We start from the raw sequence: 25,009 nt of genomic DNA on the forward strand, positions 1-25,009 counted from the left end.
TTTCAGAAAATTTTACTTTCTTATTTTTTGTGTTTTTTCATTTTTACTGAATTTTTTAATATTTTAAGCAATTTTGTTTTTTAATTTTTAGACATACTTAACATAAATACACATAAAAAGTATATTTTTTGTGAAACAAATCTTTCAAAAATTCACTAAATACTAAAAATACAAAAAAAAAAAAAAAGAATTCAGCATATTTTTCGTATTTTTATGTATTTATTAATTTTTAAAAATATTTTTTCACAAATTTTTTAGTTTTTAGATACATCTAAGTAAGGTACATCTAAAAAAGTAAAAAAGAATGCTTAAGATTTTAAAAATATTCACTAAAAACAAAAAAACAAGAAAAACAAAAAACTCAATTTTCAAAAAACTTAATCCAAAAAATTCAAACCAAATGCACAAAAAATTTTATGCTTTTTTGGGGACACCTGCTATGTATAGGATTATGAATAAACCATAATTAGATTGCTTGGATAAATTGTTGACCTTACATTTATATTTGATGTTCTTGTAATTGGCATATATCAGTTTTAGTTTTACTTTCCATATAACTTGTAAGTCCTTTTTTGCAAATTAGAACACAATGGTTCAGTTCCAATGGAAGGTGATGAGGAGATTTTTGAAGAAGAGGCAATTTGCAAAAATTGTTTTCACAATTTGAAAGAAGAAAATATACTCAAGACGGAATGTAAATGTGGTAACGCCCTCATCCATGAAGAATGTGCAGCTAAATGGTCAAGAACGAGAGGTAACAACTATTGTGATTCTTGTGGACAAGAGGTTCAGACTTTTCCTGTTACTTTAGTTAGAGCGCTGCGTAGTTCTACTCAAGTGGTTGATAGTGAAGAGAGCAATAATAAATGGAGCTTGTGTTCAAGGTTGATGAGGTAAATCCAATTTTGCAAGTCTTATCTATGCAGATCAAATTGACAATAAAAGTGATACAAAGTGCAATAGAAGTAGTAGGAGTTGAGGTTGATAAATTGATTATGACATATAATTTAACTTGTTTTCAGGTTGTGTTGGGATCATAGATTTGGGTAGGGATTTCACCCATGTCATGAGTTGCAAACTACACCTCATTCTTTAACTAGTTATCATAGTTTGAACTTTGTTTGTGTGCATGCCTTGACAACTCACTTCATTCTTTAACTAGTCATCCTAGTTTGAACTTTGTTTGTGTGCGCGCCTTGTATTATGTGGGACTGTACAATTATTGCTTTTCTCTATATGTATTTGGATTAGGTTGTGAAATCCATAATAGGTTTTGTCTTTTAACAATTGAGTGAGACTAGAATTCATTGGTTGGTTGATAAATAGCAACTTCAGGAAATTATCTCTTGCGGTACACAGCATGTGCAGAATCATTTAAATCTGTGTGCATTTTTCTCTATGGTGTGTGGAGATGTGCTTCCATTCACATTTGTGGAGTGGGATGTAAAAATCCCAACACTTCCTCGTCTATGTCAAAGTTGTATCAACCTGAATCATAGGCCTCAATTTGTAAGGGCCATCTTCAAATCACTCTGTTCTAATAGTTGTTTGTAGATTTACATTCCTCTACTTCTTTCCATGATTCCTTTTACCAAGTTTTCGTTACATATTCTGACATATATTTTTGCATTCTTGGTAGGATTTGGAAGGCTTGAATTTCTCAATATCTTTTGTCTTCTCAGAGCAATTTCTGCAGTAACATCTCCTAATATAAAAGGAATAAGGCATTCAAATGGCTTTTAATAGTTAAATTTTGTATATGGTTGGAAATTGAATGCTACAGGTTGAGAAATATTTTTATTGAATGATTGAGAATTGAATGAATGAATGGATGGATGAATAAATAATTTTGTATATGCACAGGTTTCAGGTGGCACAAAAAATATTACAGAACAAATTATAAAAACTAAATGAGACCTTTTGGCGATTAAACAAATATCACAGGTTGACTTTTGGCTACTAAAATTTTAGTTGCCAATTGTGAAAAAGTGAAACTTTTGGCTACTAAACTTTTAGTCGCTAATTGTAAAAAAACTTTTGGCTACTAAATGTTTAGTTACCAATTCTCAAAAAGTGAAACTTTTGGCTATCAAAAATTTAGTCGCCAAACATACATGCTCAATTGGCTACTAAATAATTTAGTAGCTAAAAGTAAAAATATATATATTTAATTATTTTAAAAAAATATATGGCGACTAAAGTTTTAGTCGCCAATAGGCCATTTTTGGCTACAAAAAAAATTTAGTCGCCGATTGTTTTCCCAACGATCTATTGGCGACCAAACGGGTGACCAAATATATTAGTCGGCAAAAGTGATTGGCGACTAAAAAATAGGCTTTTTAGTCGCCAAAAGCGAAATTTCTTGTAGTGTGTTTATTTCTCTCCCATTGTGATATTTGTAAGTTTGAGCTATTTCTTATAGTGGTTGTTAGACTTGGTGATTGTTTGCTTTCTAGTTCTTTGTAATTTAATGTAATGCTTGAATTTGTAATTAATATATATATACACACATTGAGAGTATTGATTTCTTAGCTCTTTGCTCTGATCTGACCAATAATTTTAAGAATTTTATGATTTCCCATTTTATTTTTTCGAAACATGTAATATTATTGGCAGGCACACCATCAACAGTATGTTGAAAAAACTAGATGATTATATAAAGAGGGGAAGGGACATGGGTGTTGACAAACAACAATTTTATGATGATTTGTCAACGCAATATTAATGTAATGTGTGGGGATATATTTTTTAGATACCAACACGTGGCATGGCGACGCCGACGTGTCAGCCGAAGTGCCACGTGTCGTGGTAGTTACGCCGAGGTGATCTCGGAGTTGCCGAGGTTATCTCCGAAGATATCGGAATCCAAGATAAGCAGGTAAGGGACAAGAGTCCTAGGACAACGAGGAGACTTAGCCAAGATAAGGATAAAGCTCTTAGGGAGTTTATCTTTATCTCTTGAAGAATCCAAAGTCAGTATTGAATTGGAGTCCATAGAAGTCAGGCTTCTAGTGGGACTAGGATTGAGTAAACTATAAAAGAGAGGCACCCCCATGGGTCTAAGGTACGCAGTTTTATACTCAAGCTTGTGAGTTTAGCACTTGATTATCTTTGAGAGATATACTGACTTGATCGTCGAAGTGCCCCCGGGTGGAAGAGCCACTGCCGGAGCCTTTTTCTTTCTGTTACAGGTTACTAAAGCCATCTATTCTGCCGGTGCTCTCCAGCTGATTACTAGGCGGGCAGTGTGGTAAGAAAATTACCCACACAATTTGGCGCCGTCTGTGGGAATCTTAGAAGAATAGATGGCCAGTAACGAACAGAGGGAAAACATTGGGGACAACACTCCCACTGGGAGTGGCAGACCAATTGACCTTGATGTTGAAGGAGACAACCATAATGCGGGAATTCATGACCAAGGCCATGTCGAGAAAGACGTCGGCCAAGAGGGCAACACTTCAAAGAAAACAGACCAAGGCCAGTACTATAATGAAGATAACCTTCAGGTATGGAGGGATAGGTACCTACGGAGGGATGAGGAAGTAAAAGACTTGGCAAATAAGTTGGCGGACCTACAGTCGGTCGTCAACTTCATGATGCAAAATAATGTTATGCAGCCACCATACCCGCTGCAAGATACGCCGATGCCAGCGATTAATACCCAGAAGGGAGGAAGAAAAACAATCCCTGAAGCCCCTCAGCACACCAGGAGTGGAAGCCACTCTCACCGACCTTCCAGGGAAGTCGGACGAGAGGAACCAAGGCAAGAAGAGTCCCAAAGGACACATCGTATGAAGCATCCAGGGCCCAAAGAACATCGGCATGTTCAAGGGCAAGCACTCTGCTTTGACACAACCCATGGAGAAAGATCGAAACGGGCCCACCACGAGGCCGAAAGTAGTGTACCAAAAAGATTGAAGTCCAGAGATAGCCGAGCTCCAGGTAGGAGTAAGGAAGACTTGAGGGACTACTTCAAAAGGAGGCAGCAGAATGTTGAAGCCGAGGTCACTTCCAAAGTTAAGCCGAGAACACCATTCTCGGTGGAACTGGACAAATTTGAAGCACCAAAGAGATTCAGTATGCCGAGGTTCCAAATTTATGATGGCAAGTCAGACCCCAACTTTCATGTTGGACTATACCTGAACTCAATGGCATTATACAGTGGGAACGAGCCATTGCTCTGCAAAGTATTTCCCTCATCCTTTGGGGAAATTGCATCTGATTGGTTCCATAAACTACCGAAGGGAAGCGTAAAGACATGGGAAGGCCTGGCCGAAATGTTTGTGGCCAGGTTTGTGACAAACAAACTATAGCCCTTGAGGGTCGATGCCTTGATGGCTTTAAGGATCACCAAGGAAGAAGGCCTTAGGGCATACGCGAAGAGGTACTACGAGGTGTTCAATCGAATACCCGAATGTAACCAAGAAGTAGCGGTCGTATCTTTCAAGAACGGCCTGAAAGATGACTGCCCATTACGGAAGTCTTTAGCAAAAACACTGCCAAAAAGCATGGAAGAACTCATGGCGAGAATCGAGAAGTACGCCAGAGCCGAGGAAGATACATTGGGAAACAAAGAGATAAAGTAGGAGAAAGGAAACGGCTCGCCGAAACGAGGCCGAGGTAACAACGGGCCGACCAAGCAAGAAACAGAATTGAGGGGTAAACAGGCAGTGACGACGGTGTTCCGAATCCCTATCCATAAAGTCTTAGATCAAATACGAAACCAACCCTATTTCAGAACTCCAGTAAGAACACCAGGGGAATACATGGGAAAAAACGTTGGTAGGCGTTGTGCTTACCACAATGAAGAAGGGCACCCAACTCAGGGTTGCAGAGCCCTAAAAGCACACTTAGAAGACTTGGTAAGACAAGGCCATCTGAGGGACCTTATTGATGAGGCCAGAACAAGAGAAGAACAGACAAGATTGCCTCAAGCACCAGTAGTTCCACCACCTCCAGCACAGCAACCACAGGCAGGAGGGCCAAGGGTGGTTAATGTGATCCACTTAAGGGTCAACGAGAACGAAGTCAGAGGAGAGACCCAGAGGGTAAGGCATTTACAGCATGTCTACCAAATCGGGGAAAAAAGACCTCGGCCTGAAGAAAGCCAAGGACCAATGATAACCTTCACTGAAGCCGACCTAGAGATGGTCCAGTATCCGCATAATGATGCCTTGGTAGTATCCCTCCAGGTTGGGGAATGCCAAGTAAAACGTATCCTAATAGATCAAGGCAGCTCTTGTGACATAATGTACGTCAGATGTTACAAGGAGCTGGGCCTTCATCCTGACGACCTGGAACAATCCAGCAACCCTATGGTCGGCTTCAATGGAACGCCGACATGGCCACTGGGCGCAGCAAGCGTGGAAGTACAAGCTGGTACTAAGAGGATCAAAATAGAATTTATGGTGATTGACACACCCTCACCATATAACATCATCTTGGGAAGACCATGGTTGCACGCAATGGGGGTAGTTCCCTCAACATTGCATCAACTACTACGGTTCCCACAAAGCATGGAATTGAAGAAATCAGAGGAGATCAACTGCAGGCAAAAAGTTACTCCATGGCAGCAACAAAGTCCACTTGCAACATTCGAGAGCCAAAAGAGACAGAGATTGAAGACGAGGACATGGAGGTCCTAGATGATGTCGGCAAGGAGCCAACCGAAAAGAGTGAAGAGACACTAAAGAAAATCCTAGTCCAGGAGGGCGATGAAGAACGTTTCTTTCTTCTTGGTTTAGGCTTAGCCGAAGAAGAGGAAAAAGAACTGGAAGATTTTTTGAGAGCCAACATTGAGGTGTTCACCTGGACACCTTATGAAATGCCTGGCATTGACCCCGAGGTCACTTGCCACAGACTGAATGTCGACAGGTCGGCAAAACCCGTGATTCAACGAGCCAGGAGACCGACGTTGATACACGTCGAAGCAGTAGAAGAAAAAGTAGACAAACTTCTGGAAGCTAGGGCCATCCGAGAAGTTCACTATCCGACATGGCTGCCCAACACAGTAGTAGTGAAAAAGAAGAACAGTAAATGGAGGGTCTGTGTAGACTTTACCAGCCTCAACAAAGCCTGCCCCAAAGATAGCTTTCCTCTGCCCAAGATTGACCAGCTAGTAGATGCAACTTCAGGGCACGAAAGGATGAGTTTTTTGGATGCATACAGGGGGTACCACCAGATTGCCATGTACCCACCAGACAAGGAGAAGACTACGTTCATCACCCCTAAAGGCTTGTACTGTTACAAGGTAATGCCTTTTGGGTTGAAAAACGCAGGAGCAACTTACCAAAGGTTAGTAACAAAAATGTTCAAGCACCTGATTGGCAAAACGGTAGAAGTCTACATCGATGACATGGTCGTGAAGACCAAGGAATCTAAGGGTCATCTTGCCGACCTAAAAGAGGTCTTTGATATACTCAAAACATACCGGCTCCGACTCAACGCATCAAAGTGCGCATTTGGAGTTGGATCAGGTAAGTTTTTAGGGTATCTGGTAACGAGAAAGGGCATTGAGGCCAGCCCAGACCAAATCAAGGCCATCCTAGAGCTACAAAGCCCGACGTCGGCAAAACAGGTTCAGATGCTTACTGGAAGGGCCGCAGCCCTAAACAGATTCATCAGCAGAAGCTCAGATAAATGTAGACCCTTCTTCAATTTGGCGAAAAAATCCACAGACTTTCTGTAGACAGAAGAATGCGAAGCCGCTCTAACCGACCTAAAGAAGTACTTGACCACAACTCCGGTTCTTTCCAATCCAGAACCAGGGGAAGAACTATTTTTGTACTTGGCAGTTTCAGAACACGCAGTAAGTGCAGTACTAATCCGAGAAGAAAAAGGGGAGCAAAAGGCGGTTTACTATGTAAGCAAAACCTTGGCCAGCGCAGAAACAAGGTATCTACCACTGGAGAAATTAATGCTAGCCTTAGTAATGGCTTCAAAGAAGTTGAACCATTACTTTCAGGCGCACAAGATTGTGGTCCTAACAGAGCATCCACTGAAGTCCTTGTTACAACAAGGAGACTTAACAGGAAGGATAGCAAGATGGGCAGTGGCCCTGGGTCAGTATGACCTGGAGTTCAAGCCGAGAACAGCAATAAAGGGCCAAGTTTTGGCCGACTTCGTGGCAGAATTCACTCCTGAAACCATCGAACATTGGGCTCCGTTGAGCCGAGATGAGCAGTATCCCAGCAAGCAAGGAGAAGCCCAGCCAAAGGCAAAAGAGCAAAGGAAGGAAAAACTCAGACCCTGCAGCATCTACATCGGCGATTCATTCAGACTGTTCGTCGATGGAAGTTCGAACCGACAAGGAGCAGGGGCAGGAGTACTGCTGATATCTCCAGATGGAGAAATAATAGAACAGTCCATCCGTTTGGGGTTCAAGGCCTCAAACAATGAAGCGGAATACAAAGCATTAATTGCAGGGTTAAAACTAGAAGCAATAGCAGAAGCAGACGAGGTAATAGTTTTTTGTGATTCTCAACTTATTGCTAACTAGTCAACAGGTGAATTTGCAGCCAGGGACGAAAGGATGTCGGCATATGCAAAAGAGGTCATTAGATTGACAGCCCTATTTCAGAACTGCCGACTACTGCAAGTCAGCCGAGATGACAACACCCACGCCGACGCGTTGGCTTACCTGGCAAGTTCAATACAGACTGGAAAAACAAGAACAATTATGATCGACTATATGTCGGGCCCGAGCATAGAACCAGAGAACACAGGACAGCAAGCAATGTGTGTGGACATGGGGCCAAGCTGGATGGATGCAATTGTTGCATTCCTGAAAGAAGGAAAGTTACCAGAAGATCGTAAGGAGGCACACAAAGTCAGATTGAAATCTGCAAGATTCTGTCTGACAGAAGATGGACATCTTTACAGAAGATCCTTCACTGGACCCCTTTTAAGGTGCGTACACCCTTTGCAGGTTGAAGATTTCCTATATGAAATTCATGAAGGAATTTGCGGAAGCCATGCTGGGGGCAGATCATTAGCCCACAGGGTCATTACCCAGGGGTATTGGTGGCCCTACATGCAAAAGGATGCTGAAGCCTACGTGAAAAAGTGTGAACAATGCCAAAGGTTTGCACCTTTAATACATCAGTTAGCTGCTGACCTGAACCCAGTATCCAGCCCTTGGCCGTTTGCCCAATGGGGCATGGATCTTGTTGGGAAACTTCCCCAGGCAACTGGACAGAGAAAATACTTGTTGGTGGCAATAGATTACTTCACAAAATGGATAGAGGCAGAACCTCTTGCCAAAATCCGAGATGTGGACGTTAAGAACTTTATATGGAGAAACATCATCACCAGATTTGGGATTCCAAGAGCAATAATTGCCGACAACGGAACACAGTTTGACAGCAAACTCATCAAGAACTTTTGTACGAAATTCAAGATCAAGAATTACTTTTCAACACCAAGTTTTCCCCAAAGTAATGGGCAAGCAGAAGCATCCAACAAAGTAATTCTGGATGGAATAAAGAAGAGGCTGCAGGCAGCAAAAGGAAAGTGGGTAGACGAATTGCCCAACGTACTTTGGGCATATCGGACTACGCCGAGAAGATCAACTGGAGAATTCCCCTTTGCCATGGCTTATGGCACAGAAGCTGTCATCCCATTGGAGATCGGCATCCCAGGGATCAAGACCCAGGGAGTAGAGAATGGCACTAACGACATACTCTTAGCCTGAGATCTGGACCTTTTGGAAGAACGAAGAGAAAAGGCTGCAATTCAGCTAGCAGTATACCAGCAGCAGCTTGCTAGAACTTACAACAAAAAGGTCAATCCAAGAGATTTTCAAGTCGGCGACCTAGTCTTGAGAAAAGTCGTCGGCAACAAAAAAATCCTAGAGAGGGCAAGCTTGGCCCAAACTGGGAAGGACCCTACAGAATTACCTCGGTATTAGGCAATGGAGCCTATCGGCTTGAAGATAACGAGGGCAAAGCACTGCCAAGACCTTGGAACACTTGTAATTTGAAATTCTTCTATCATTAGATGTGCAGTATTTTTTGCCGATGTCTTTAATAAAGTTTTTTTTCAAGAATTCTTTCAACACATATGACTGATAAAATTACATATGTTTTTGGAGACATGAATAATGAGAACCCAAGTAGAACTCAGGTTCACATTGTGGGCGGGAAGAAGAAGAATGCGTTTACCACTTGTTGAAATTTGTAGCAATTTACAAGTTGGTTAAACCAAGATAATGTTTAAAACTGAAATTAGACCGAGGTGATGCTTAACCGAAGTTAAGCCGAGCTGATTCCTTGTCTTTACTTGTTGAAATTTGTAGCAATTTACAAGTTGGAGTCAAGCTGATTCCTTATCTTCACTTGTTGAAATTTGTAGCAATTTACAAGTTGAAGTTAAGCTGATTCCTTGTCTTCACTTGTTGAAATTTGTAGCAATTTACAAGTTGGAGTCAAGCTGATTCCTTGTCTTCACTTATTGAAATTTGTAGCAATTTACAAGTTGGAGTCAAGCTGATTCCTTATCTTCACTTGTTGAAATTTGTAGCAATTTACAAGTTGAAGTTATGCTGATTCCTTGTCTTCACTTGTTGAAATTTGTAGCAATTTACAAGTTGGAGTCAAGCTGATTCCTTGTCTTCACTTGTTGAAATTTGTAGCAATTTACAAGTTGGAGTCAAGCTGATTCCTTATCTTCACTTGTTGAAATTTGTAGCAATTTACAAGTTGAAGTTAAGCTGATTCCTTGTCTTCACTTGTTGAAATTTGTAGCAATTTACAAGTTGGAGTCAAGCTAATTCCTTGTCTTCACTTGTTAAAATTTGTAGCAATTTACAAGTTGGAGTCAAGCTGATTCCTTAATTCACTTGTTGAAATTTGTAGCAATTTACAAGTTGGAATTAAGCTGATTCCTTATCTTCACTTGTTGAAATTTGTAACAATTTACAAGTTGAAGATAAGCCGAGATTACTGTTTCTCTTCACTTGTTAAATTTACAGCAATTTACAAGTCAAAGTGAAGCCGAGGTTATAGTTTGCAGCTTATAGCAATCTACAGGTTGATCCAACCAAAGAAGACGCTTAACACTTGTTGAAAATTGTAGCAATTTACAAGATAATGTTAAGCCGACATGTGATCATCCGTCGAAATTTACAACAATTTGCAGGTTGAAGTAAAAGCTAAGTATATTGTTCAAACACTTGTTGAAATTTGCAGCAATTTACAAGTAGACCATTATTTAACACTCGTTATAACTTGAGAACAGTTTACAGTATATTTTAACACTTGTTGAAATTTGTAGCAATTTACAAGTAGGTTAGACCGAGATCACTGTTTACATACTTGTTGAAACTTGAGAAGAAACTTGCAGAGTTAATATTGAGTAGTATATGTTAAACATTTGTTGGAATTTATCAAGAATTTTCAGGTCTGTATCTTGCCGAAATAAAGTTTGATGTTGTTGTACCCGAGGTATGTAACCCCGAGGAGATTGCACAAAGATGGCAAAAAATAAGCATACAACCATGCAGAAACAAATCAAAGAGAAATTAAAAGATTGAAGCATCCATAGAAAAACAATTGCAGCTATATACAAAGGAAGGCACATCGGCCATAAAAGGAAGTTTACATTGTTCAGAAAACAAAACAGAGTATAAAAAAGGCAAGGAAATAAAGACATTCAAATCAGGATTCTTCAGCATTAACAGCTGGAGGCGCTGGGACCTTGGAAGATTCTGGTGGAACCTCCTCGGCAATCTTTTCTGCTTCAAGCTCGGCATCAATCTCTGCAAGCGTTTTGTCAAGACTTCTTTCAGCTAAAAGGAGGTCGGATGATAATATCCCTGTAACAGCTTCCCTAGGCGCCTCCCCAACCTCATCACCCTCTTCATCCAAAGTTAAGTCCATGACTTGCTCAGTTGAAGGAGGGGACTTGGCCTCAGTAGCATCCTTGGATTTCCTCACCAAGGCCTCATCTTCATTATTATCTTCATTCTCAGCCTCAGATTCTACCTCATCTTCAGCTTGACTTGAAGATGGAGCAGGAGGAGGGAATGGGAGAGGAATAGCTTCAGCCTTGTGCAGAGGAGAATCTTCAAGAACATTGAGCTTTTTGGCCAAGGACATCCAACCAAGGGAAAAGCCCCTGTTGCATGCCTGCCTAACTTGCAGTTTGTAGTCTTCAGCAACATCGGCCATTCCTTGGGCGTAAGCTTTTTCATCGGCTTCAGTAATTTCGGCGTTTTTAGTGGCCAGGGCCTGCTCGAGCTCTTTTTCGGCTTGAGCCTTTTTTACCTCGGCATCTTTCTTCTTGGCCTCGGCAACTTTTTTGATGGCTTCAGCAGACTCCGCTTTTTCTTTGGCCATCTGTTAGGCCTTAGTGGCAGCCTCGGCCTGATCTTCCAGCTTCTTCATCTTTGTCAGAATAACTTTGTTCTCCTTTTTGATGGCAGAAACCTCCCTCTTCATGTCGGCCAATCTTTGCCGATTTTCAAAAGATTGCATTGAAAACGAATGGGCATGCTGGATGGCCTGAAAGAAAACAGAAGTGTTAGAAAATCTTCTAAGTATGAAGCAGAAAGAAAAGTCAAAACAGGAAACACTTACTTGAACGGAGTGCTGGAGCATTAGCGCGTAGTTTTCATACTCGCTGTACCCAGCATTTCGCTCCAGATCGCTTGGAAGAAGAAGAGCAGTACTGAGGGCGACACCGACATTAATGTCGTCGGCACTCTCAGTTGACATAATTGGCCTATCCTCCAAAGTCAACTTTGGGGCCCAGGGGACATCAGGTTTCTTGGAACCCGAGGTCGTCGCAGACGATGACCTCGGCTTCTTTGATTGAGTGGACCCTGATGGTTGGGCCTCAGCAGACCTCTTGGCAGAAGTAAAGGTACTCTTTCTATTCTCGGCCAATTGAGAGATGGGCAAAGCATCCTCAGCCTCAACCTCAGCAGCTTTGGCCTTGGGCTGAGCCTTTTTGATTCTTTTGGGCTTTGGTGGGGGCATGGATTGAGCTGGAATAGCATCAACATCGGCAGGTAAGTCGGCTAAAAGATCTACTGCAATAGGTTTCGGGCGACCCATCTCAGCAGTCTTGACAAGTCGACGCCGATGTTTTCTTTCTGGTATTGGGACTAAGTATAGGGCTGAAGTAGATGGCAGATCGACTGGGTCAGAAGTGGATCCTTCGTCTGCTCGTGATGTGGAAGCAATGGGAGGAGTTGTGGCAGAACGTGGAGAAAGACTCTTTTTCTTCCTTTTTGGGACGTCGGGTAGTGTGGATTTGTATGTCGGAATAAAATTCAGTAACAGGGGAGCCTTGCGCTTGTGGATTGGAAGATCAAGGAGCTTCTTTAAATCTTTTCCTGGGAAGTACGATTGGCGAAAGTTTTTTGGTGGCTGATGAAGATCTGCAGAACAAACAGACATTAGAAACAGACAAAGTTTTAAAGACTTAGAAATAACTAAGTATTGATGCTGGGCTCTTACCCTTGCCCTCTTTAACTGTTCGAGGAAGAGGGTAGAGGTGAACATCTTCGTCTGGACCAAATTCCCAATTTCCCGAAGCAATGACAAAGTCATCCCCGGCTCCCTTGTTAGAGTCCGGGAGGTCGGCTACAATTTTGAATTCAGTAGACCTCGGCTTGAGGTAGTAGACGTAACCTCTTTCCTTCAGGTTAAGGGGGCACATGGTATAACAATATTGTACGTCGGCAAGGGTGATCCTAACATTTTCCTGCCTAGTTAGGGCTATAATACCATTAATCACTCGATAGGAGTTGATGGTAAGTTGCATGGGGTTCAAATTATAGAAGTGGAGAACCTCACGAAAAAGGAGATTGAGTGGGAGCCGGAGTCCGCACTCAGTAAAAGCTACTATAGGAAAGGGCATTGAATTATCCGTGGGCATGATAGAGTCATTATCTTCAGCCAGCCTCAGGTGGACATCGGCAGGAATGGAGAATTCTTGCCTAAAAAATTCAAGTTTAGTTGGGGTGTTTACCCGGTGTCTCCACATACCCATTATGTCGGCCTAAACAAAGAAGGTTGTATTTCAAAAGATAGGTGTTTCAGAAGGGTTGCTAGAACCTCGGTTTCAAACCTGGGTAAGGACTGGTAAGGTTTGTTTCAGTTTTTCCTAAAGATTGAAGGTTCTACAGACAAATCCCAAACCTAAAACTATAAAGACGATGATCGAGGGCACAGATTTGGTAAAGACACAAAAAACAGAGAACAAAAGCGAAGTTTCAGAAACAAGAACAGGGATGGGCTATCAAGAACACGAAAAATACAAAGGGTTAAGGGCCAAGAACAGTGGTAAAATAGTGCAAAGTATTCATGGCATGTGAACAGAGGTGAAATAAGACGCATTCAGGTGAATGATTCACAAATAATGTCTAAAGAAGAACAGTAATAGCAAGAAACTTCAGAAACAATCAAGAATTAGAAAAAGAGGATAAGGGGGCCAGTTGCTTACCGGATAAAATGAAGCCGGAGCGATATTCGCCGAGATCAGACGACAGTTGTAACAGTGGCAAAAGCTTCGCGGAATGGAAGAATAAAGACGATCGCAGAATTTGGGGCTTAGAGCAATGGCAGATTCGAAGAATGCTAGAGCTTTTAGACAGAGAAAAAGCAAGAAATCAGAATGCAAAAAGTGGAGAAAGGAAGAGGGAAAGAAAAGTTTTATCAAAAAACTTGAAACGGAAAGCAGGGTATTTATTACGCCTGGAGCAACGCACACATCAGACGGCGCAGACGAGTGAAAGACAGCTTTCAGGCGCGTCAGATACACGGGCCAATGAAGGCAAAGCACGTGAAAGGAACGGTTAGATGTGCATGACAGCTCATGCGCGTGGTGGAGTTCATTTGAATTCTTGTTCTCCGAAGAAAATACATCGGCTTGAAAATGAATTATCTCGGCCAAACAGTTTTTTAGCCACTATGCAGAAAAGTATATCGATATAGGTTCCATCACCTCAGAATGCCGAGGTAATAGAACCTAGGGGGCAGTTGTGGGGATATATTTTTTAGATACCAACACGTGGCATGGCGACGCCGACGTGTCAGCCGAAGTGCCACGTGTCGTGGTAGTTACGCCGAGGTGATCTCGGAGTTGCCGAGGTTATCTCCGAAGATATCGGAATCCGAGATAAGCAGGTAAGGGACAAGAGTCCTAGGACAATGAGGAGACTTAGCCAAGATAAGGATAAAGCTCTTAGGGAGTTTATCTTTATCTCTTGAAGAATCCAAAGTCAGTATTGAATTGGAGTCCATAGAAGTCAGGCTTCTAGTGGGACTAGGATTGAGTAAACTATAAAAGAGAGGCACCCCCATGGGTCTAAGGTACGCAGTTTTATACTCAAGCTTGTGAGTTTAGCACTTGATTATCTTTGAGAGATATACTGACTTGATCGTCGGAGTGCCCCCGGGTGGAAGAGCCACCGCCGGAGCCTTTTTCTTTCTGTTACAGGTTACTAAAGCCATCTATTCTGCCGGTGCTCTCTAGCTGATTACTAGGCGGGCAGTGTGGTAAGAAAATTACCCACACATAATGGTTTCATAATTCATGTATACTTCAAATATTATGTTGACAATATTTTTTGACATGTCATATGGTAAGATAAGATTGTAAAAATAAACAGTCATTACACCATTACATAATATTCTCAATTAATAAAAAATGATAATGAATCCTTTATCTCCCAACTGTCTAATAAAAATAGTCAATATGTTATACTCCATGGTATTCCCAATAATTACCCTTAAAATGATAGGATATGTTAGTGGTTAGGGAAGCCTTGTAATAAAATAAATTTTTAATTTTTAATTTTATCAATTTAAATTTTAATATTTTAATTTATTTTCAATCTAAATTATTCTTATTTTTATTAAGTAAAATTGACAAAAAAAAAATTTATTTTAGTCATAAAACTCATTGTAGGTATACAAAAAATGTCTAAAATACTCATATTCAATGAGTTTAGTGACTAAAATATATATTTTCAATAATGATGCTTAACAAAAATAACCATATGATTTAGATTAAAAATAAATTAAAATATTAATTTTTAAATTAATAAAATTAAAAATTAAAGATTCATTTTGTTACAAGATTTAAAGCTTGAGTTCTTTTGTTAAATTCTATGGAGGGCGACCACATCATAATTGAGGGAGACCGAATTATAAAGGGAAATTTCTATTAGTGGGGAAAAAATTGCATTTTTATGATGGTGTAATTTTGTTGCATGCATAGTACAAATACATTTCTGTATTTGGTGCTACTCTTTTAGTATGTCAGAATTGTACCCAAAAAAAATAGTCTATTTGTAGTACAATTTTTTTTCACTGCACCATGTATTTTCAATTTCCTAATTATTAATTGGAGACAGTTGTCCAATATGGCCCTATGCATGAATTCAATTTTGTTAGATTCTATTCATTTTTAAATTATTCATAAAAAAATTATATTAATTCAATAATTGTAATTACATAGTTTTGTTATATTTATCTTTAAAATAATTATTTATTTATTTTTAAATTATGTTTTTCTATTATTTGAAAACAAGTTTATAAAACTATGTAACTATAATTATCAAATAAATATATTTTTTAATAAATATTTATCCACAAATATTTACATAATAAATTATACACTACAAGAAAATACACTTTTGGTGACTAAATTTTTAATCGCCAAAAGTAAGGATTTTAGTCGTTGAAATATTTTCCCGACTAAATATTTTGGTCGTTGGTTTGTCACGGGAAGATTGTCGAGGAAGGTTTTGGTGACTAAAAAAATTTAATCGCCAAAAGTCTTATAAATGGCGACTAATGTTTTAGTAGGCAAAAGTAAAAGGTATTGGCGACAAAACAACCTTTAGTCCCTGATAAGGCAAATTGGCGACTAATCTGTTAGTCACCCAAAGCTACTAATTTAATTTAAATCACATTTTCAGCTAGTAAACTTTTTTGTGGCCAAAACTTCATCTAAGGCGACCAAAGTTTTAGTCGTCAATATTTTTTTGTGCATCTACATTGTTTTAACTACTAAATGTTTAGTCGTCAAAAGTCCAACTTCTTGTTTAGCTACTACACAGGTTAGTCGGCCAAAGTCTAACTTTTTTTTTAGCTAGCAAAGGTTTTGTCGCCTATAATATAATTGTTATGTTTTTGGTGACTAAATACTTAGTCGCCAAAAGGGTTTTTCTTTTTTTGGCTACTAAAGGAATAGTCGGCCAAACTGCTTTTATTCTTTTTTGGCTACTAAATATTTAGTTGCCAAAAGATTTAATTCTTTTTCCGCTACTAACTATTTAGTCACTAAAAATATTTAACTTTATTTTTGGCTACCAATTGTTTTGTCGCCAAAAATATCATTTTATGTGTTTATTTTTTGTTCATTTTAATTAATTTGTCCACGACCTGTATGTATCCACCACAACCTGTAATAGGTATACAAACAAAACAGTATGTATATATTATCAGCCATTCCATAACGCATATTTCACGTACAACCATCAAACAAAAAAGAATGCCTTTTAATGTAAAGTTATATACAAACCAACTATATCTATTCCAATCAGAAATAATAACGTCATACATAACAAATAAGCATACCAAAACAATGTCCTCCATACACAAAAATATTAAAACTACTATGCATTGTAATGACCATTTGGCATGGTACAAATTACCAAGGTAATATGTACCACGACTATAGCGATTCCGGTATTCCCTGTTGTTGTATATCTATAATCTGGACTTAGTTCCGTAGATTCGTTGTTGTCTTATCCTCATTTCTATCCCTTACTCTTTGTTTTAGAGTTTTGGGTTGTGTTGGGCAAGTTGGGAATTAGTTGGTTGTGTTTTAAAGCTTTGAAAATTTTGCCCAGGTTTTGGTCTCTCCGCTTGAGCGGCGGTTTTACGCTCGAGCGGGCTTTTGTTGCTGCCTTTACGCTCGAGTGGCAGTTTGGACGCTCGAGTGTGATTTTCCATCTCCCAGTACTTTACTCTGCAGTTAGTCCGCTCGAGCGGTAGTTTTTACGCTCGAGCGTGATCCTTTGATTTTTGTCCATACGCTCGAGCGGGGAGTTTTACGCTCGAGCGGAGAGTAGACTGCAAAACTTCTGGAAGTGTGCAATCAGTGCTCGAGCGGCTCTTTTCACGCTCGAGCGTGAGTCTGTGTCTTACGCTCGAGTCGGGGTTTTCTACGCTCGAGCGGAGAGTCGACTACATCAGTCCGTGATTTCACTTTTTGGATCACTTTTTGACCTACTTTTCCTCTCTTAACTTTTAAAAACCGCCCCTTGAGAGTTTCTCTCTCTACTCTTACCTTCTCTCTAAGTTTTGATCTATTCCCGGTGGTCTTCTACCCTAGTTCCTTTGGAAGAAAGGTAGAGCTTTGCGAGAGCTTGGTTTTAATCTGAGAAACTTGGGATTTGGAGCACGTGGGTCTTTGGTCTTCATCTCCATCTTCTCTATTCGAGGTAGGGATTCTCCTTGTTCTTTTTCAATACTTCGTCTATAGATAGACATGTGGTAATTTTGTATTGCATAAAAATCATATCCATGTTGGATTTGTTTGAAATCATGGGAAGGAACCTAGGGTTGGGTATTTGAAAATGGTTATGTTATCATTGAGAGTTGTTTTAGGCTAATTGGAGTGTAAATTAGCATGTTGTAGTTGATAAAGGAAAAAGGCCTAAATCATATTTTGATTGATAAATTAAAATGGAGAATAATGAACCTAAATTGTAACTCTCTATTGTTGATGTGAGTGGGTGAAGGTGTTAATGCCTAAGGGGTTAACTTTGGCTTTGAAATGGGTTTGAAATGTATGTAGTGTACTAATGTGAGTTATGGCTTCCTTATTGGTAGAAATCGGTTTTTGTAAAATAAAAGGGATGGGTTTGGTTTTGTGACAACTAAAGAGATGGAGTTGGTTTTGTTAAAACAAAGAGGGAAGTGGAACTTGTTTTGTGAAATGGGAAAAGTGTTTTGAAATACGTATGAAAATTTGATTATTGTTTCATGAGTGTTGAACACACACGTGTGGAATTGTATCTTGAACTACCATGTTAATGTTGTTGTCGGGTTTGTGGTCTCATAGTAATTGAGTCTTTAATAGGTGTACTAAATATTTGCATCTAGAGGTTTTATCCTTGGTCATCGGTGGAGGATGACGTGGTTGTGTTGAATTGCTGTGTATGTAATACACCATTATTGATTGAACATTATATGTAATGAAATGCTGAATTACATTATATTTGTATACTGGTTTGGGAGAAGAGAGGGGTTGTACTCCAGTGTGTGTGAGAAGATAGGGGATGGACTCCACACACCTATGTGTTCAACGCTTATAATCAAAGGTATCATACCCTTCCAGCTAGCGCCTGGAGAACTGACGCGCTGATAATCTAAGGTACCATACCCTTCCAGCTAGCGCCTGGTAAACTGGTAGATTGTGGTGAGAAGTGTATCTTTGGCTTACTACGCATATAGCTAGTAGTGCAGTGTTGTTTTGTTATGGAAACATTGTGGATTGTATTTGTTACAGTGTTGGAGGGACGAGTTGACTCATTGATTGATTTTATGTATGTAGTTGAGTTGTTTTTTTTTATAGAGGTGTGCATGGATAATTATGATATAATTGGAATTGCATTGAAATGCCAAATATGTTTTGAAAAGGCACATCTGTTGTATGTGTGGCAAATGGAAGAGTAATGGGCATAGTGAATCTATGTTTCTAAGTAGTTGTTAATGTTATAAAAGATTGGGAACGGGGGTTAATGAAAGGAAAAAGGGAGGATAAATCGCTTATAGCGGTGAATTAAATGATTGTTTTCAAGAAAAGTTCATATATATATATATATATATTTTGTATAAACTGTCACATTATTATTCTAGTATGAGAATGGGTGTTCATGATCATAGCTATCTGTAATGTTGTTATTGTTAAGGAGCATGTTGAGTTCCCTACTGGACTATATGTTCATCCCACGTTGTTGAATTTTTTTTCAAGTGTTTAGCAGGGTGTGCTACAAGATTTGGATCTTCTTATATGTTGGCCACGGGGCCTTAGTTATGTTGGCGGAATGCCATTGTTGTAAAGGGTTACACCCTTCTTCTTGTACTTTTAATGATGTAAGCCCAAGGGCAATTTATTAAGTTAGTTCATGTAATGTTTACTTTGCATACGAATGAGAGTATTGTTAATCATTTCTACGGATTGAATGTATGAGTTTATTTCCGCATGTTATCTCTGAAAGTGGATTAAGTTAGAGAATTGGGTAATGACTCCGAGTAATAAAAAGTGGGGCGTGACAACGACAAAAGGTAATTTATATACCACAGCAATAAATACAAGTTTCATGTCAAAAGTGCTATGTATCCCACAAAAAATTATATGTACGATTCATCCAAATTTCACACAAGAAGTAGAGGATGACAAAAAAAAAAAAAAAAATGGACGAACCACATGTCAATGCCAAAAGCCATCTACAAAACAAAAATTACACCCATTAGTTCCATATACCATTTTAACATAAGACCACGCAAAAAAAAAAAAAAAAAAAAAGTTAATAGATCTGTAAAGGGATTTTTTTTCATTTTTTATTTTTATTTTTTGGCTGAGGTGGTTTCATCCCTCAATCATAAAATTTTGAAAATGAAATTAACATTATTGAAATGTTAGGAACCAAACAATGCAAAGTGCACAGGATTAAACAGTTATGAGGAAAAATGTGAGGTTGTGCAGCATATATATTCAACAGTTATGAGGAAAAATGTAGCCCCTTAAAAATGACAATCAAGTTATGGTTGTGTAACATATTCAACAATGATGAGAAAACATGTAGCCCCTAAAAAATTACAATCAATGTAAGGTTGTGCAACATAGTTAGCCCCAAAAAGCCTTTTTCGACTAACTTTATGGCGTTTTGACGCCAACTCCCCACCTATGCGTGCTAATTACATCCCGTCTATCCCCACAGATCCTATTTGCCATGAGGAAGCTACCCGTGCCATCCATAGAGTGGTTCAGGGGCTGCTTTGAATTTTCGGCTCTAAAAGGCCTTTTTTCGGTTAAGTTTATGGCATTTTTCACGCCAACTCCCAACCTAAGCGTGCTAATTACATCCTGTCTGTCCCCACAGGTCTTATTTGACACGAGAATGCTACCCGTGCCATCCATAGAGTGGTTTGGGGGCTGCTTTGAATTTTCGGCCCTGAAAGGCCTTTTCGGTTAAGTTTATGACGTTTTTCACACCAACTCCCAACCTACGTGTGCTAATTACATCTCGTCTGTCCCCACAAGTCCTATTTATCACGAGGAAGCTACCTGTGGCATCCATAGAGTGGTTCAGGGGCTGCTTTGAATTTTCAGCCCCGAAAGGCCTTTTTGGCTAAGTTTATGGCGCTTTTCATGCCAACTCCCAAGATGCATGGAATATATGTTCTTCTGTATATTATCCTCTATTTTGATGATGTAATCTATTTTTTTTTTAAACCCATAAAGGAACGCAAACAAACGCACATAAGTAAACCCACAAACTACGATTTCAAGTAACATGCACTTTCAGTTGTGCTACTAGTGGCAATAATTTCAAAACCCAAAAATTGAAATTTGCAATTTTGAAGTCAATATTATTGTTGCAACTTATGAGGCATCATGAAAGAGACCTAGTAAAATATCTTGTCCAGATCTGAATATGATGCCAAGTACACTAGTCTTCATGAGTCAAGTATGTGGAGTTATGCGTGTCTCATTAGTTTATAGTAGCTGAAGTAGTTAAAATTTCCATTTGTGATTCAATGAAACTTTTTGTCTCCTTACATGGTCCTTTTAGTTTTCAGTCAATTTGAAGGGAAAGTTTACATTGTACAAGGTTTTGATGGGTTTGAGTTTTCTGAGAAGCACGTGAACATACTCATTCGCTACATCTCTGTAGTTGACTAACTTGGAAAAGATCACCCTCTACCAGTACTTGGTTGTCAAGATTCTGCTTGTATCTTTATTGTTATTTTACTAATTACTTCTGTTTTGTCAAGATTCTATGCATGATTATCTGCATTTATTGGTGACTCTTTACTTTCTCACTTGAGATTTGTCATTTTTCTTATTAGCCATTACAAAACTCAGGAAATTTCACTTTATTAATAATCAATTTATGCTCATCTTGTGTTTCATTGGGTAGGTACTTGATAGCCTCACACACAACTAACTACCAACACCCTATGCTATTCTTCAACACACTGACAGTTTTTGTGTTGGTGGTTGCCAAGTGCCCACACATGCACAAGGTCTGTATTTTTGGAATCAATGTGGATCAGTGAGTCAAGGTCCGCTTAAACAATGCAAATTACATTTAAAACTCTAGTTACAATGTTTTGATCACTGCAGCGATTTCCGTGTAATGAGATTTTCCCTGTATAGATGTTGATACTGTAAAGGGTGTATTATTTTTCTTCTTATTAAGCAATTTTTATAGCGATTCCGGTTTTTGGCCCGTCATTTGTGGTGTTCTGGACTCGAGTTTCATGGTTTGATATTATTATCCATGTCTTTTCTTCCTTCCACTCATTGAGTTTGAGTTTTGGAATGTCTTGGGAGTGTTTGGAGCAGGTTAGTTGCAAGTTGTTCAACTTAGTGTCGTCCAGAAATTTGCCTCTTCGCTTGAGCGAGCTTTGTGAGCTCCCAGCACTTTCACCGAAAAGAGTCCTTCACTCGAGCAAGGCTTCTTGCAATCGAGCGAGGGTGTGCATCTGAAAAACTTCTGAAGCTATGTATTCTGCACTCAAGCGACGCTTCTTACGCTCGAGCAAGGTGACTTATTATGTCTGGTCGCTCGAGCGACCATTCCGTCGCTCGAGCGAGCCTGGCGTATATCAGTTCCCAGCAGCACATTGATTTCTTTTCACTCAAAAACACTAAATCAGCTGCTTCTCTTTCTAGAATTTGACTTCTCTCTACAAATACACCTAGATCTAAGGATCTCTCTACCCTAGTGCCTTTGAGAATAAGGTAGAGTGTTTCAAGAGCTTCATTTTGATCCAAGAAGAAATTGGTTTCGTCATCTTTGAAGTTCCTCCTTGTTGTTGGGTCTTCTACACTTGAGGTAAGGATTTTCTACACTCTTATATGGTTTTTAGCTTAGTTATTTGCTATTATGTATAGATGGTGAGATTTGGTTGTAGTTTGGACAAATCTAGGATTTGGGTGTGATGTAGAAAGGATGGGTTTTGATAAATACAAAATAGATGAGTATGAGGTTTGAATATGAGGTCATGTTGTGCCAAAATAGTTGATTTTGGTATTTGGGCTGATATTTGGAAAAAGGTTGATTTTTCCCTAATTTGATTAAATCATTATTTTGTATAAATAATTGGGATTAACATTGAAAATGTGAAATTGGATGGTTATGGATATAAATGGTGGAATTAGATATGTGTTATCTTACACCTTTGGAAGTTTTGAATAAACCATTTATCTTAAGATTGAATAGCTGTTTAGAGATAACTGTATTGGGCTATCGGTGGAGGATAACTATGATTGTTGTAGAAATTGCATGAGGATTATGTGATTTAATACTAATCCATTGTTGGTTGTCATTGAATATGACCACGTTTATTATACATTGTATATGTATGCTTGTTGGGAGGAGAAAGGAGATGTACGCCATATGTATGATTACATTTATAAATACATTGTATATATATGTTTGTTTGAGAGGAGAAATGGGGTGTACTCCATATGTGATTATGTTTCTAAATACATTGTATATGTATTTGTGTTGGAAGGAGGAAGGGGATAAACTCTATTGAAAATAAGTTGGCCGGAGTATCTTGGGTGAAAATCTCGAAATCTTATATATATATATATATATATATTGGTGTCGATTCCCGCGGACGAAATGTGACAACCCTGACCTATGTTTAGCATTAATTCATGATTAAGCATGCTAAGTAAATGATTAAGATGAAATCCCAAATTGATTATGTGAGTGTGTTGTTTTAATTGCATTTCTATCTGTTTGATATAGAACAATCTGTTCATGTTTTAATTTCGAGTTGCGAATTGAAAGCCTTATCGGCGACCGATTCAAAAATTGGCTTGTGTTATATGCTAATTAGGAATTATATGATTTTATGGTAAGTTTAATTAAAATTCGGTTCGGAATGATTAAACTAGATTAAATTAATGCCATTTGATTTATTTTGATAAATTGCCACTAATAAGGCCATTTTTGACCCCACTAAGTAGAGCCTTACACCTCATTCCTTCTTATATGATGCTCAAACGTGAGATAGGGAGAGAATAGGGAGATTGAATCCTAGGCTCAAGAATTGAACTCAAAATAAAGGGAATTATTAGGAGAAAAGAAGCAACTTTGAAGATTTGTCCGTCTAGCTCATGAATTTAGCACCTAAAGCCCAATTGAACATCTAAGGTAAGAAGTCAAGTCCCTAGTCTTGAATTTAAGTTGAATCATCTATGGATTCAAGTGAATTGAACTATGAGATAGGAGATTTGAGCTTGGGAAGTAAAAGAAATATTAATTCATGCATGCATGCCCATATCATGGAATTTTGAAGTTGTTTTCATGAAATTCTCACATGCTTGTTCATATTATAGTTGTAATCTAAGAATTCATCATGTTTTTGGAAAGAATAGCTTATATGATCATGTGTTGGAAGTCATGAATACAAATAAGTACATGCGTGACATAATTACACCATGTTCTTCCATTTCAAGTTGATTTTGTGTACAATTGGCATACTTTTGGGCTTTGATTTTATGAAATGATCTTCAAAACATGTTGTGTTTTCTAGAATTTTGGCCCAAAAGGATGAGTTTTGCAATGTTGAATTCATGATTTGAAGTTTGGAAGCAAATCTGAAAAACCCAGAATTTGGCTTCCATGCTCGAGCAAAGGTTTTCACGCTCGAGTGACCACCTTTTTTTCATACTTTCGCTCGAGCGACAGAATGCTGGCTCAAGCGTAAATTGTAAGCTCTCAGAATCTTTGCGTGTGCAAAAGCACGCTCGAGCGACAAGACTTGCGCTCGAGCGAAGAATTGTTCCTCACGCTCGAGCGAGCATCGAGCGGAGATTTTCAACAACTAGTACTTTTTACATTTTTGCAGATCGCTCGAGCGAAGGAGTCTACGCTCGAGCGACCAATTACATTCTGCATCTACGCTCGAGCGAAGAAAGCCACGCTCAAGCGAGACCCCTGTTTTCAGCAAGTTTTGAAAAATGTTTTTAAGTACATTTTTACATCCTTATCCCATCCTAGGCATTCCTAGGCCATGTTTAAGACATCATAATGAGGATAATGATTTAGAACCATACCAAAACAAGCAAGGGGCTAAGTTATTAATTTCGGGTGTGTAATTTAGTGTGTGTTCGTTCTGCAACTGTATAGGTTTGGCACCCAAGGATACTGATTAGCCTGTCTATAGCCTAGTAATCTGTGAGTAACAATGTTGTAAAGCTATGTTCAATTATAATTATTTTCTGAACGATTGACTGCACTGTTTTCTGAAATGACATTGTTTACCGAATGAATGTTTGTCCTATTTTATGAACTGTACTCGTGGCATCCATAGCGACTGACTGTTACTGTTACTGTTACTGTTACTGTTACTGTTACTGCTACTGTTACAGAGATCTCTGTCAGTTCCAATGTTTGGAACTACTACTGTTTACTGTTTTGATAGCCATCAACTGACTATTCAGTCTATTTAGACCTATGGTACTGTTCTGCTATTGGATATACCACGTATGACTGCTATGGTTTCAATTGAATGTTATGACTTGAGATATGAGTCACTAATTGAATAATTGATTTACTGATGCAAATGACTGTTTCAATTACCAAAAGGACATTCATTCTTAACCCCTTTACGCATTTGTTATTCACTGGGCTTTAGCTCACAGTTTATATATATATATATATATATAGGTAGCCAAACACTGGACAAGCTCCCGTTTTGTCAAGCTAGCCATTGTGCCTCGCATCGAGGTTCTGAAC

General features: G+C 38.9%; 1 protein-coding gene across 1 annotated transcript in view; it reads left to right on the plus strand.

Moving 5' to 3' along the window:
* The window catches only part of LOC145789165 (uncharacterized), a 92,888-nt gene that overhangs the window by 33,497 nt on the left and 34,382 nt on the right, over positions 1 to 25,009 (plus strand). The window contains exons 3-4 of the mRNA XM_082875138.1: positions 584 to 893; positions 1,640 to 1,774. Of these exons, the coding sequence (XP_082731264.1) occupies positions 584 to 893; positions 1,640 to 1,655 (326 nt within the window). The 3' untranslated portion in view covers positions 1,656 to 1,774. Of the gene's footprint in view, positions 1 to 583; positions 894 to 1,639 lie in introns of the transcript that reaches the window.

The sequence above is a fragment of the Camellia sinensis genome, chromosome 6 (genome assembly GCF_055761805.1).
Source record: "Camellia sinensis isolate YWXY chromosome 6, ASM5576180v1, whole genome shotgun sequence".
Taxonomy (NCBI): Eukaryota; Viridiplantae; Streptophyta; class Magnoliopsida; order Ericales; family Theaceae; genus Camellia; species Camellia sinensis.